The following is a 13,924-nucleotide window of genomic DNA, read 5'->3' on the forward strand; positions in this document are numbered from 1 at the left end:
CTACAGTTGTTTTTTTTCTTTCTTGAGAACTAGGATCTATCTTAAAAGGAAATTTTCTCTACAGTGGAGTCTTATTAGGAGATGTTGAGCCTGTTAGGGCTCCTTCCCTCTTAGCCATCAGTCCTGTTGCAAAATAATGTTTCTATTACCCTGTCCTCTTGAAGGAGGAGTAGGTAGATTCTGTTATGCTCAGGATGACTCTGCAGGCCTCTAACACTCTGGGAAGAAGGTGATGCTTTACCAGGTTAACAGAAGCAAGTTTTATCTATCTTAAGACTATTGCTGTAGCTGACAGGACCTGTAGCTCAGAGAAAGGCAGCAAAAGGTCAGGAGGCCTTTGACCAAGACAGAGAGAAAAGGCAGTACAAAACTGACAGCAGGATCTGCTATTTCATTTTTGGGATATTAGTGCCTCGTATGTCTTTTGGCTCTGTGTGCGCCCTGGCCTTGCACTACATACATGTTGTTAGCACACAAAACTAGTGAAGCCTCACAGCTGTAGCTGCTATAGAGGTGAAAAGTCAGAGTGAATTTTAAGGCCTAATTTGGGATATGACACTTCGATTAAGATGTGCTGAGATGTGAGTGAGGATAAGAGGCTCTGAGATAACTGCAGAGTTGAGGCTGATGAGACAAGGAGGTACTTCAGTGCAGGAATAAAGGGATGGAACTCAGAGCAGTTGGAGAGCATGGCCTGAGAGAGTGTTCAGAAGAGCTGGAAGGGAAGAGAGTTAAGTGAGAAGGGATGTTAAGATGGGAAATGCTTCAGAAGCTGAGGAGATTTTGGGGACATCTGGGAATATTTTTGTTGTTTGAAAAGCACTGAATTTCAGGAATTGAAGGAGTGGTGGATGTGAGTTTGAGGGAAACTGTGTGAATTAGAATCACTGAAACAAAACCTTTTGTTTCTGAAAGGGGGAAGAAGGTATTTGCAATTTTAAAGCACTTTTTGAAAGGGAACTGGAGTTAACACAATCTTTTAGTTTCAGCTTTGCATCTGCCCATGACACCTTGGTCTGGTGACAGGCAGATGCTGACCATGCATTTTTTTTTCAACATTTTCCATGTCCATATCAAGCTTTCTCTATTAAAAGTGAATTTGAGGATAAATTAGGTGCATATCATACTAAATTAGGTATATATCAAATGGAAAAATGTAGTCTTAAAAGTTGAATGAAATTTCTTTTTAACTTAATGAAACAATAGCTTGAGAGTTATATAATTGGATCCTGTAATAAATGCTTATTAACATTCTCATTCTGATGTCTAGGATAAGTAATTACTGGAATGTTTAAAAGCCAAAATTAATTTGTTTTGTGACAAAAGTTGTAATTGATTGTCCTGCACGGTTCTTAACAAGATAGCACTGGAATTCATTTTCTAAAATGTGACTTATAAGATTATTACCTGTGTTGCCTATAATAAATTCAGTCTTTGTGCAAACAAGGTCAACTGCATACACTTAAGGAGATTTACATACATTGACATGTAAGTTGAGTTAAGCACTGAGTATATCTGATCTCTCGCCAAGCTAGCAATAAAGGGGAAATCTTTTCAAAGACTGTAGCAATCTTAGAGCCCTTTGCTTTATTTCAAACCCTGTAATTAGTGGTTTCTGGAAACTGGATTTGCTTCTTCCCAAAGATGAGGGCTATGCACAGTAATTTTGAAATCTAGCCTTTAAACATGGTCTGGCTCCTAACTTTCCTAAGTAAAAAGTGCTTTAGATGCCTGAGCATTTCACATCAAGCTGACTTAGGACTGGCATTTTTCTTTAGTGCACTCGTTCCAATTTTTTCCTTCTCCTCTCCACCAATTTATGTTTTAACTTTTAGGGCATGGCAAATTTAACACTCATGTGCATCTGGAGACTCTGATGGCGTATGAGATTCTTTGTAGCTCAAGATAAATTATGTTTCTGATTATCATCAACCCTTCAGAAATTTAAATTAGTATGCAAATAGCAGGAAAGATTATCAAGATTTTAATTAGCAACTAAGAATTTTCCAACCTAGATAAACAAGATTTATCTGTTATGTTTTCTATCTGCATTTTAAAGTATTTTTAATCCAGTTTAGAAGAATTAAAGAAAAACACCAGTAAATTGTCAGTGGTAAGGTAGCATGTGGAAAAGAATAATATTTTTTGGTAAATCTGATCTCTGCTGTTCTGTTAGAACAAGTAGTCAAAGAATGAAGTCAGGTAGTAGTGAATCCATGCAGACCATGGAACCAATCACCTAATTCATTGCTCCATTGCCCTGCAGTTCTCTACAACTGTAAAATAGATATTTGGTTTTAGAACGGTCAGCAGAATGTGTACTTAGTGTGCTGCTACTTACCATTCACTGAAACCCTGCGAAAAAACACCAAAACTATAAGCTTTGGAAAAAAAGCAGAAATAGATTTTGTGCTGCAGTAAGAGAACAGGTCACAGAAGTGTAGCTGGCTGAAGTCCTGGGTGGGTGTGATCCAACTGATGGAAGCAAAGTGTGTTGTTTCCTGAATTGCTAACTGCTTTTTTCTGGATATGAGAGGTACCTGCTGAAGCAGCAGCTGCTGCCAGTGGCATCATGTACTGCCTCCTGTGCCCATCTTCCATTTTATCCATAGAGCTATGTGCTGCTAGGAAATAAAGTGAGATTTGTTATGAATGGTCACCTGCCTGTATTTACCCCCCACTTCAGTCCTCAAACCTTTGCCTTACTTCACTGTAACAACAGTAAACTGAGTTTATCCCGGGGCAGGAGATAAATAATGCTTTCTGCAAGCAGCTTCCTTGTCATCTAGCTCCAAATTTCCTGCATGTTTCATGTGTGTTAGCTCTATCTTATTATTGTATCTGAGAGTATTCAAAAGCACACACTCCATCTTGCTTAGAGGAGAATTTTTATTTTTTCGTTTAATATATCATAACTACAGTTAAAAAAATATGTTGATCATGAGCGCAGGAACTCTGCAACTGAATATCAGGAAAAAGAATAGTATTTTTTTCCCTCAGGCACATCGCCACCTAGCTGCTAACTAGAATCTCTTTTAGTTGAAGGGAAAAGGTAGAACCTGTACCTGAAGTACACTTGTTTTACTCCTCCAACCTTTTTCATGAAGGATGTTAACATATCAACCAGGTGATAGATCATAAAAGCCTTCCCAGCCTCAGGAGCTGTAACATCTATTGTTGTCTGTGCAGAAGTGAGCCAAATGGGGTAATACCACGTCTGAGGCTGAGCCTCCCAAGCATTCCTTGTTCTGCAGGCCCCACTGTGCAAGAATGAGAGAAGAGAGTAAGGAGGCAGGCAGGGTGAGAGAACCATGGGAGAGAGGTGGAAGACTGGTCTTCAGAGAGAATGCTCCATTGTAGGTAGCTTCTTGGAACTGTTTGTTCTGAAGCAGCTCTATATTTTTAAATGCTGTAAAAATAGTATAAACTCTTACTAGTATCTATTATTATGGATGTGACGTATGCAGGAATTGCCAGCTTTTCCTACGTTCAGGTAATCAATGCACAAGTATAGCTTAAGTTTTTAATAAGATTCCCCTAATTACTTAAATAAATGACTTCTATATCTTTTTATAGTAGAAGAGTTCCACCAGTATTTAGGAAGCATTAAGTGACTCAATAATATTATGTGCTGTGTATGTTGTTGAAAGGGCGTGTTTGAGAAGATTTTTGTTAAATCTGAAAAATGCTCTCTTTTGCTCTTCAGCTATTAGTCACCCTGGTTATATCACAGTAACAGTGTTCTTGCTGGGTCGAGCATTTGCTTTCACAATGTATCTTCTCATTGTCCTCGTTTGGTCTGTGTTGGAGCGGTCTTGGCTGTAAACTAGATTCTGTTCAGATGAGAAGCTGATGGAGGTTCAAAAAGTATCTCCAGCTGCTAAGGGGCATCAGTCCATTTAACCAAACATAAGCTAATCCCGAGAAGGTATATGGAGTTTAGATGCTAAGTCTGCTGTGCCAGTTGCTTCTCACAACTTCTGTGGATATACACTGTATTCTGCAAGAGGGAAAGTTTTGTTTTCTTGTAGAAAAGGCAATTTTGTCTAACTCCACCTTAATGCGGACGCTAGCTGTCAAAGTATGTATTTGATCCCTCGGTTTTGACAACTGTGATTTATCTAATTAATAGAACCGCTTTGGTTTTGCTTTCCTTGCCTCAGAATACTACCATGGAAATGCATTCCTGTGTGAAGACTGTCTTTGCTTTCTCTATTAAAAGTGAATTTGAAGATCACAAAGAGGTTGAACTATCTCATCTGTTTAAGTGGGCTAATTAGAGTCAAATTTGATTTACTTAGATGTGAAGTCTACAGTGATTCAGAAAGATGTTATGTGGATTTTCAGTTACCTCTAGGGGATGCTGTTGTGTTAAAAGTTCCAGTGTACTAAATACATTATATACAGCTTTGGATATATATCTGCCTTATGGAAGAAAAGTGTGTGCAATGCTAAGAGAAGTACTTGAGATAATATCAGAGATAACATAGAGATAGTATGGCACACCACTAGTTGTGGTAGCAACTATCAGTGTATGGAAAAAGAAGTAAGAACTATCCTGGGGTGATGTTAATAACTATGCATGCCACATCTAACCTGTTGATGCACTGATTGATTTCAGCTCAGTGGAAGGTATCTCAGATTAGTGAAGCGTGTGAAGAACGGCAGATGGAACAGACTAGTTGGTAGTTTAAGTAGTACTTTTCAAAATGCTGTGGCAAAGTGCCTCAGTAGTGCAGTAACAAAGCAGAAGGATTCCCAAAGTGGAAATTAAAATTTCTTACTGATTCTCACTGACTATCTGCTCTCCTGTGTACCATTAGAATTCTCCTTCCCAGGAAGACAGGGAAGAATTGCCATCCAATTTGAAGAGGAAAGAGAGGTAGAGGCAAGATTAGGACTCCATTAGCCTTATTGTTTGTCCTAGAACAAAGTTCTCCGGGGTTTATTTCTCTGTTTCTGTCAAATCAGCCTTCAGGTGTTGATTAGCCACGGGAAGTTCAAGCCGATGCCTGCTAGGTTAGCACATGCCTTCCTCTATACAGATGTTCTGCCCTCTCCAGATGAGTCACACACATCTGTACAAGCAGCGCCAGCCTTTGTGGTCAAGGCTTGAACTGCAGAAGGGCTGACCGCATCCTGGGATGAGACCAACTGCTGTGGAAACCTCCATCATCTGCGGCACTTCATGTGGAGCTGTACCAATTGCTAACGATCCAAACAGAATTTCTGTTAACTAATATACCTGAAAAGAATCAAATGTAGTGACGAACTGATTGGCAGCAGTGCGTGTGAGCGCACAGTACCTATGCACAGAGGTAAACCATCAGTGTCACGTTTCCCTAACCAGCTGCTGTTCTGCTCTGCCACTCTTATATCACTGCAATAGTACATGGCAGTGCCTGAGGTCGTGCTGGGAAATACAGCAAAAGAACAGAGCTAAGGACTGTTCAGAGATGGCTGCGCCGTGCTGTGGTGGTGCAGCAGTCAGGCCGCTGCCCGCATGGAGGCCTCCCAGCAGCCGTGCCGCCTTCGCTTCCCGCTCGCGGTGGCAGCGCTGCTTCCTGTCAGGGCGGCTCTGACATGGCCCCTGCTGCACAGGCCCCTTCTGTGCAGGCTCTCCACCTCCTCCTGCTCTTTCTTTCAAACACTTAGTGCATTTAGAGCCTGATCTTGTACAGAAAATATCCCTGACATTTGAAGAGCTCCAGGGATTCACTGAGCATGCTCAGTCCTCCCCGCCTGATAGAGAGAGGAAGCTGGTTTACATACGAGTCATACCAAGCATAGCCTGCATGTCAGTGCAGTTAACTTGCAGCGGGCTGTGAGGAGAACTAGTGTGTCTTTGTCCTAGGAAATTTCCCTTGTTTCTGTTTGCTTTTTCTTTCTTTCTTTCTTTCTTTTTTTTTTTTTTTTTTAGTTTGGAGAAAGACTTGAAAAGTTTTCAGACAGTTTTCTTTGTACTGAAGGACGCAATATACTTTTAGTTTGTAAAAGTTTGGAAGGGGTCGTGTGTGTTTTAATCCTTCCAACTTTTCTTTAATATACTTTGTTTTGATTAGTGAAGGCTGGGCCTTGTGCTAGTGAAGTTTCGGGGGCCGGGAGCGTCCTCAGCACCATTCGCCTGGCTTCCATCTCCCTGAATCTGGGTGAAAGCAAACAAGCTGGTCTTTTTTGCTAGCCCAATAAATGCTATTTATGAAGATGGACCTGTTGAACTACCAATACTTGGACAAGATGAACAACAATATTGGCATTCTGTGCTACGAAGGTAACGCTTTCATTTCACAAAGCTCTTTTGTCGGGTGTGTTTTATGTTATTTGTAAGCGTGGATTTTCTTCCTGAAAGAAGATCTCTATGGTTGGTTTTAAGATAGCTCACAGTCTGGGTTGTTAATACGGCTTTGTTTAAGGGAAGGACATTTTTTTTTTTTTCTTTTTCACGTTTTTTTTTTTTTTTTCCTTGAAGATAACATTAGTTAGATTTGTTTAAAGGACTGTGTTGCTTCTGTGTCTGCCAGGCAGATTGTTTGTTGGTAATGTCTGCAGCTGTGAAGGAAATAGTTTGTAATATGGGTGTAGGTATTAATTTACATTTCTGCTTGTAACCGTACCTAGCAGTCGGGCACCGCCGCTTTTAGGTGGGGGAGACGCTTTTATACAGTGTAGCTCGAAATAATTTTTACATCAATTCAGCAGTTGGGTCGCGAACAATGAAGAGTTTGAGTGCACAGCCGTGGGGCTCACAGAGGCGCCGTGCTGCAGAGCACAGAGTAGCCCATTGTTTGACTTCTCATTTCCTGCACAGCTCAGAGAAAGCCCTGGCTGCGAGATGCCTCCCCCTCCTCCATCGCGCACACCCCTCCTTTCCCAAGAACCACCCCACGCTCCCGTCCCCTGTGGAAAGAATTACACAACTAGTTGGAAAATGTAATTTTTTCTCTCTGCTGGACTCTGAATTTTACCTATGTTGTCTCCAGCTAATGTAGGTTGGCATTTGCTCTCCATTTTGTAAGCATTAATAGTCCTGTTTTGAAGTTGCCTGAGGTAATAGAGTAAAATAAGTTTCTTAATCTTAGTGGAGTTTTATCTACGTGCAGTTTGAAGAAGTGGTTATGGCTTGGCTTTGACTGGAAAGAAAGGCACCACAGAGCTAATTCGGCTTGGCAGTAGAACTGTTTTTGCTGTAGCCACACACAAGCCTTGCAGAAATCTTTCTTCTGATTCAGCAGGAACATTTTCCGTGTTCATTTGGAAAATAAACTTGCTGTAGTTGTTAGGGAAGAAACAATAAGGAGTACACATAGGAATAGAAAATGCCTATTCATATGTTCAAAAAAAGGACTAGGCCAGAGCTGAGCTTCTCTTTGGAAAATAACATCTTTTCTACCATTAAATCAGAATGGACACATTTCCTTCCTTTGGGAAATGGAGGAGTTTCTTATAGAACTGTTAATATTTGATTCTTTTGTTGTCGTTGTTCTTTCTTTTCCTTTCCTGCTCAAATATGGAGATAACTTGCTTGAATAAAGCTGTTTTAAAGAAGTTTGAGTTTTCATATCAGGACTGAGTAATCCAGAACTGAGATAGTGCAAGACTAGTTGAATTTTCTGGTTCTTTCCTACCTGTGTTTTCTCCATTATAGCTAGAGGACTAATTAAGAAAAGACAACTTGAAGGATCCTTTAACTTTTTGTTTCTCTCGTAGTAAGCAGTGCTTTGTTTGGAGTCAAATAACAACTTCTGATGAAGACCATGAAGTTTGCTTAAAATTCTGCTTACGTAGTACATGTTCATGAGTGTTTTGTTGACTGAAGCAGAAAAACTGTAGCTTTGGCTCACTACTTCAATTCATTAGAATTATGCCTAATTTTAATGGGTGATTCTTTCCAGATCTCCTTTTCCACCCTTTTCTCCATTAATTGTTATTTGAATAGATCTTTGCTTTAGAAGTTAAAAGCTGCTCAGAGTACTCTACTATAGCAGTCTTTGTTTAGCTTAAACATCTGTTGCTATTTTCCTTATTATGGAAGTTAACATTTTTAACACTAAAGTAAACATACAAAAAAATGAGAAAAAAAAAAGCAAAAATTCGGTGGTGTTTATAGTGAGGTGTTTATATCCCAGTGGTTTAAAAAGTATAAACAGTCACTGACAACATCTGCACTGAACTGTAAGGGTGTTTTAGAGATGCCTACAGATCTTCCTCTGCCGGAGTATTTATTTTCTAAGAGCTGTATCAGCTGTGATGGATCTTGTCTTTTCAAGGACGCTGCTGTAGTAGTAAGTAGACTGAGAACAAAGTGCCCTTTCAGACTCAATTAATTAGGATTTATTGAAGGTCATACTTGAACTACTTCTAAGTAGTTGTCTTCCTAAAAAGTACTTTGTACTTTTGCAGATGTAGACACAAATATATTCTGTGAAAATAGGATTGAAATTTCAGTGGAAAGAATTATGTGTCTTATCTGGATTCATATTATATGTATGGACCTATATCCTACAGGAAGTAAGTGAGATGACTTCCTTATTCCTTTATATTCTTTCCTGCAGCTCTCACTGTTACTTATTGAGAGAATATGTTTGTTGATGAAACATACTGTTGTCGTTTTATAATGTTTACTCTATTTTAAACTTCCACCTCCAGTCACAAGCCATTGGAACTATGTGCCATTGATTTGTAGCTGTAGCTTGTACGTAAGAAATGTTCTGATGTTTAAGGAATGGGAAAAGTTCTTCCATTGGGTGCCTTTGACAGTTCCTTAGTTCAGTATGGAATAGAAGTGCGTAGTTTGCATGAGGAGTCCTCCTTGGTTTTGTCCTGCAAGAGTTGCAGATAGCAATATGTAGCCTGCAAGTTTTAGGTTACTGAATTAATGTCAGCATTTGGTCAGTCTTCTTTGATAGCTACAGGAAACCTCAGATTTGTCTCAGTTTCGTTATGCTGGTAAGAAATATTGTCATGATCACACTCCAGTGAGTATGAGACCATTTATTCACAGAGTGCCATTCAGTTCATAAAAGATATTTCTCATTTCGCCTTACTCAGTTGAGGCTTACTGGAAGAGGGCATAATGATGACTAATATTGATGGGATCTGCTTTATGGACAGAACGCTGGCTTTGTGAGATGGGGGAAGATGGCAGATCTAGAAATTCTACTGCTAGCCCCAAAGGAGATGAGGTTTCGGTAGGAGCATTTTGTGCTCCTAGCTGGAGTTGACAGTTTTTTCAAACATAAGATATATTTTTAAGTTTATTTATTTATAATACATTTCTTCCAACTGTGACAGTGCTCAAACACTGTCACATGTTGTTCTGAGAGTTGTGCAGTCTTTCTTTGGAGGTAACTCAAACTCATCTGTTCACAGCCCTCAGCAACCTGTCCTAGTTGACCCTGGTTTTGTGCAGGAGGTTTGGACTTGATGATCTCCAGACATGACTTCCAGCCTCAGCTCTCTTTGATTCTCTAATATGATGGAAAGCTTTGCACATGTGTGTAATTAAGACAATCCCAGCCAGCATAAAAATTATAACAGAGGATGAGGTGAGAGTTTTTGAATAGGAGTTCATAACTTAGAACCACAGAATAAGTCATTTCCTTTCCTCAGGGTGGTTAGTTTCATGCTGCTAACTTGTGTCCTTTTGGGCATTCTCTCAATATTATTACTACTTTTGAGGTTCTTATGATGTTCTGTGATTAAGTCTCATTTTAAGTGATGCTTTTGGGAGAAAAGCCTCAATTTTAATGACATGGCCTTTTTAACGAGTTGCATTAAAAAACAAAATGAACTTTTGAGTTTTCACCAGTGAAAGCTAAAATTCCAGTTGAGACAGTTTAGTTTTCAATGATTGAAAGGTGATAATACTATTAGCACTTCAAGAAACTTACTGTAATTGTGCAGTAGAAAGGAAGAAATAATTAGAGGCTTGTTGGCTCAGCGTCTTAATTCTGATTTTTAGTGGGAATACATCTGACATCCTCCGAAACATTTGCTGCCAGTTACCAGCAATGACCAGCTTAATGAGTAGTGCTTTCAGATCACTGTTTTCTTCCTAATGAGCTTAGAGACATCAGAAAACTCTTGGGAGACTGTTGTCCTCGCTGAGGTGAAGAGGCCATGAAGCAGAGCCGTTCTGTACCAGTCTGGCATTCCCAGTGCTTCATATCGAATAACAAGCACTTGATCTGGGCATGTATTCAGAGGTAGAACATCTGTATCTTGTTTTGCAATGGAAACTCACTTAACTATAGCTTAATATTCTTTCTCTGAAAGCCTTGTGTGTGAGGTAATGGCAAGAGGGCTTTGGGTTAAACAAAAACAAATCACAGGTGATTGTGCTCTTTGACTAATCCGGGGGCACTGTAGCCAGTTCTGGCTCCCTGTTTCAAATAGAGTATGTATGAGAAGGTGCAGTCTCCAAGTAAAAGATTTGTTTCATTTTGTTGTTTATCTGAGGGACTGTACAGATGGTTGTATGTTGGAAGGCAGATTTCTGTCTTCCTTCCTCTCTTGCATTTTCAAATGCTTTGTGTTATTACTACATTCTCAAGGCTTGAACGGCTGTGCTGGGAAAGGTATAAAGAAATGCAATAAGATGCTAAGAAATCCCCCAGGCATGTTATGAGACTTGGAGCACTTGAAATAGTTATAGAGGGTTCTCTGGACAGTCCAGAAGACTGGAGTTTTTTAATGAAGAAAATTGGATCCAGATTTATTTAAAAAAAAACAAAAAGCAAAAAAAAGACAACAAAAAAACCCACCCTTTTCTGGTTTCAGGACAGCTTACATTAGTTAGTGGCGTATTACATAATTATTTCTCTGACTTCCTGTTACAATGAACCATTAGTTGGCTACAACATTGAACTTGCATAGCTATGTATTGTCTTAGGGCACTGCAAGCCATTTTGGATATATGTACATCTTCCCAGAAGGGTCCGTGTAGATGTTTGATGCCCAGTGTGGAGCCTGAAAAGGTTTCTGCTAGCTTCATTTGCTTTTTAATGAAACATAACCTGCTTTCTTAAGTTCTAAAGAATAGTTTCCATCAGTTTTCTTTGCTGACCTTGCATTTTACCCTGGTATTGTAACATCAGTTTCTGCTATTAACTCCAAAGTTGGGTTTAGTTTCTAAATATATAAAATTACTTTAATACTATCCTTCTGTTAAGGATTACTAAAACAATAAATGGGCTAGGAAGCTCTCTCTCAGTGATTTTTTGGTTCTTTGTTTTTTGGGTTGGTATTTTTTGTAATCAGTTGTAAAATTTCTGTTCATAGTCATGTAAATTAAGATGCACCTACCAACTGTCCCGGGTTTGTGGAACATCCTGTGAGGTTTTTTTGTTGTTTTCTTTCCTGGTGTCTTTTATCTTTAGGAAAACCCAAAAAACTCTGACTTAACAGTTGGGCCTTTCTTACTCATTTCCTTCGAACATGAAGTTGGTAATATCCTTTTCAGTACTGACATATAAATTCAGTTTATTTTCCTTGTTCAGCCAAGGTAAGATAGATTTAAGTTGTACTTAAGCATTTCATTTTTTTTTTATCCCTAGGATTCTATTGTTCTCCTCATCCTTGTCGCTAGTTCAGCATGTGTACCGATAATCCAAACAAGGAAGTTAGGAAACCAAATAATAGCCTTATCCCACAACTTTCAAGCAGCTAAGATAGGCAGCTTGTACCTTTTGGGTTTGTTGGGTTTTTTTCTTTCTGAGATAAAAGGTAGTGAAATTTGTAGCAGTAAGTTAATTTCTCTGTTAATGAGCAATTTGCTTAAAGGCTGTAACTTGTTACTCACAAGTCAAATTTGTTACAGCGCCAGGTCTCTTTGGAAATAAATCCAGGGATTTCAGGAGACACTGAAAAAGCTTAAATTGCTCCAGAGTTTGAACAACGCGCTGTATTGTATGGAGAACTGTTAGAGAAAAACTAAAAGCTTAAACAACAGTCTTCATTGTGTGGCATCTAAAATTATGAATGAAAAAGTTCATCCATATGTATTGGTTTTGCCTTTTTTTAAATCTCTGATTTGCATGAAAATAGTTGTCTATTAATTTCTTCCTAGAATTAATACAGATGGGCTTTTATATTTGATTTTGGCTGAATAGACTACAGAGTTTTAACATGCTGCATGCAGACAGAGTGCCAAGCTATTTAGCCAAGTTGTTTACACTAACAGTAATCCAGCAGGACAGAGCCTGTAATTCTTCACTGATAATAGCACAAGGTAACGATGAATACAAGTTTATGGAGGAGTGTTTACAAAAATTGTGTTATACTTTTTCAGTGTTAAAGAGTGCCGTTGTTTTTAGTATTCGCTTAACGCCAGCCATTTTTTTTCATCGTCGTGCAGTCTGTATCATCTGCCTCAAAATTACTTTGCAGTTGTGCATGGAACCATTGCTTGACACACAAAGAGTCATTGTTTCCTTTCCCTTTCAGTAAAAGCCATGCACTTTGGAAGATAATTGACTGTGTGATAAAGTGCTGCTAGATGTTGTTGCATAAGCACTATGCCAAGATTGTGTGTGCAGTAACGCATACGCACCACAAGTGCCACGATGCAGTTTTTATTTCCTGCAGGCAGACTTCCCTTGGTGCTTCATCTAACAGTTTTTTTAAAGAACGAGCCAATGTTCTCATGCCTGTCACTGCAAGTTGGTGTAACGGTGTGCATAGCTTGGTGTGGTGGCATGTATTTTGTCATAGAATCAATAACTGGAAAAAAACAGTAAGGTCATCTAGTCCAACCATCAACCTATCACCACTATGGCCACCAAACCACATCCCCAAGTGCTACATCTACCCTTTTCTTGAAAACTTGCAGGAATGGTGACTCCACCACTTCCCTGGGCAGCCTGTTCTGACTCTGTCAGAGAAGAAATGTTTCCTGATTTTCAACCTGAACATCCCTGGCCTTGGTGTGAAGGAAAGAGGCTATGGATCAACTAGTATAAGTGCAATCTTGAACAGGCAATTAAAGTATATTAAGCATATCTCTGTCAACTTGTCAAGTTCATGTTACAGATGGATGGAACTAGGCAAATTTTATTTTTAACATTGGTAATAGTTTGTCATTGATTCTAAGATGAGACAAGCTTGAAGCATTTGATTTGTTAGAAAAGACCCCCATACAGCATTTCTTTTATCGCTTTGGTGAAGTCAAAGCAGTTGTGTTCCTGGGGCCACAACAGTACAGATTCTAGCTAAAGAAAAGTTGTCCAGAAACTTTAATGAGCTGATGAGTCTTCATAAGAGATATTGAGGTATCTCATTTTAATAGGAATTTAGCTCCTGAAAATCTGGTGGTAAAGAGTAACATGAGTGTGCAGTGGGGAAAAGTGGGAAATGAATTTTAGAACGCTTGCTCTACCTTGATTTTATGGTACCGTTTGGCATCAGATTTTTTAAGTTAATTCCAGATGATTTTAATGTCTTTTTGTCATTTCTAGTATGAGAAAAGAACCTGTTAAACATATTTTATGATGAAGCACAGCTGTTCCCTCCAGAAATTTTATGTGATGATGCCTAATTTGTATCTGAGGGACAAGAACATCCACAATGTAGTACACAGTGATTGTGGTAGATAATATTCAGGATAAAGTTGATACAGCTTTTGTGGCAGAGTAGAAGGGGAAAAGTTATTCTTTCGCAATAGATAAGTAATGACTGTTCCTTCACAGAAAAGGTGACTCCTGCCTATTAGGAAACTTGTTGTTACAAGAGCCTATCTTTGATTATTTTAAAATAATTATTTGTACTCCTCATCATGATGGCATATTCCTTGTCAACTGTGAGAACTGAGCACTGCAGTGTGTAACTTTCCTCCTATTCTTCCAAACATTACGAGCATGTTCCAGGAAATATCACTGCTCTCCCAGGAAAAGTTTGGAACTAGTTGTGTTTAGAAAACAGTAGTTTT

The 13,924-nt window shown here is 39.0% G+C and overlaps 1 protein-coding gene across 6 annotated transcripts in view; it reads left to right on the top strand.

Annotated features, from left to right (window-relative positions):
* The window catches only part of VGLL4 (vestigial like family member 4), a 69,895-nt gene that overhangs the window by 21,907 nt on the left and 34,064 nt on the right, over nucleotides 1-13,924 (top strand). For 2 of the 6 annotated variants that reach the window (XM_085516966.1, XM_015874786.3), the window contains exon 1: nucleotides 5,778-6,271. The exons of 3 other annotated variants lie outside the window; for them this stretch is intronic. Coding sequence is in view for 1 of the 3 variants with exons in the window: in XM_015874786.3 (XP_015730272.1) it covers nucleotides 6,190-6,271 (82 nt within the window). In the remaining 2 variants the exon portion in view is untranslated. Of the gene's footprint in view, nucleotides 1-5,777; nucleotides 6,272-6,906; nucleotides 6,986-13,924 lie in introns of those variants that run through there. One more of the 6 variants, XM_085516965.1, reaches the window with a different exon arrangement.

This window comes from Coturnix japonica, chromosome 15 (genome assembly GCF_054131305.1).
Source record: "Coturnix japonica strain WE chromosome 15, WE-NBRP24, whole genome shotgun sequence".
Taxonomy (NCBI): Eukaryota; Metazoa; Chordata; class Aves; order Galliformes; family Phasianidae; genus Coturnix; species Coturnix japonica.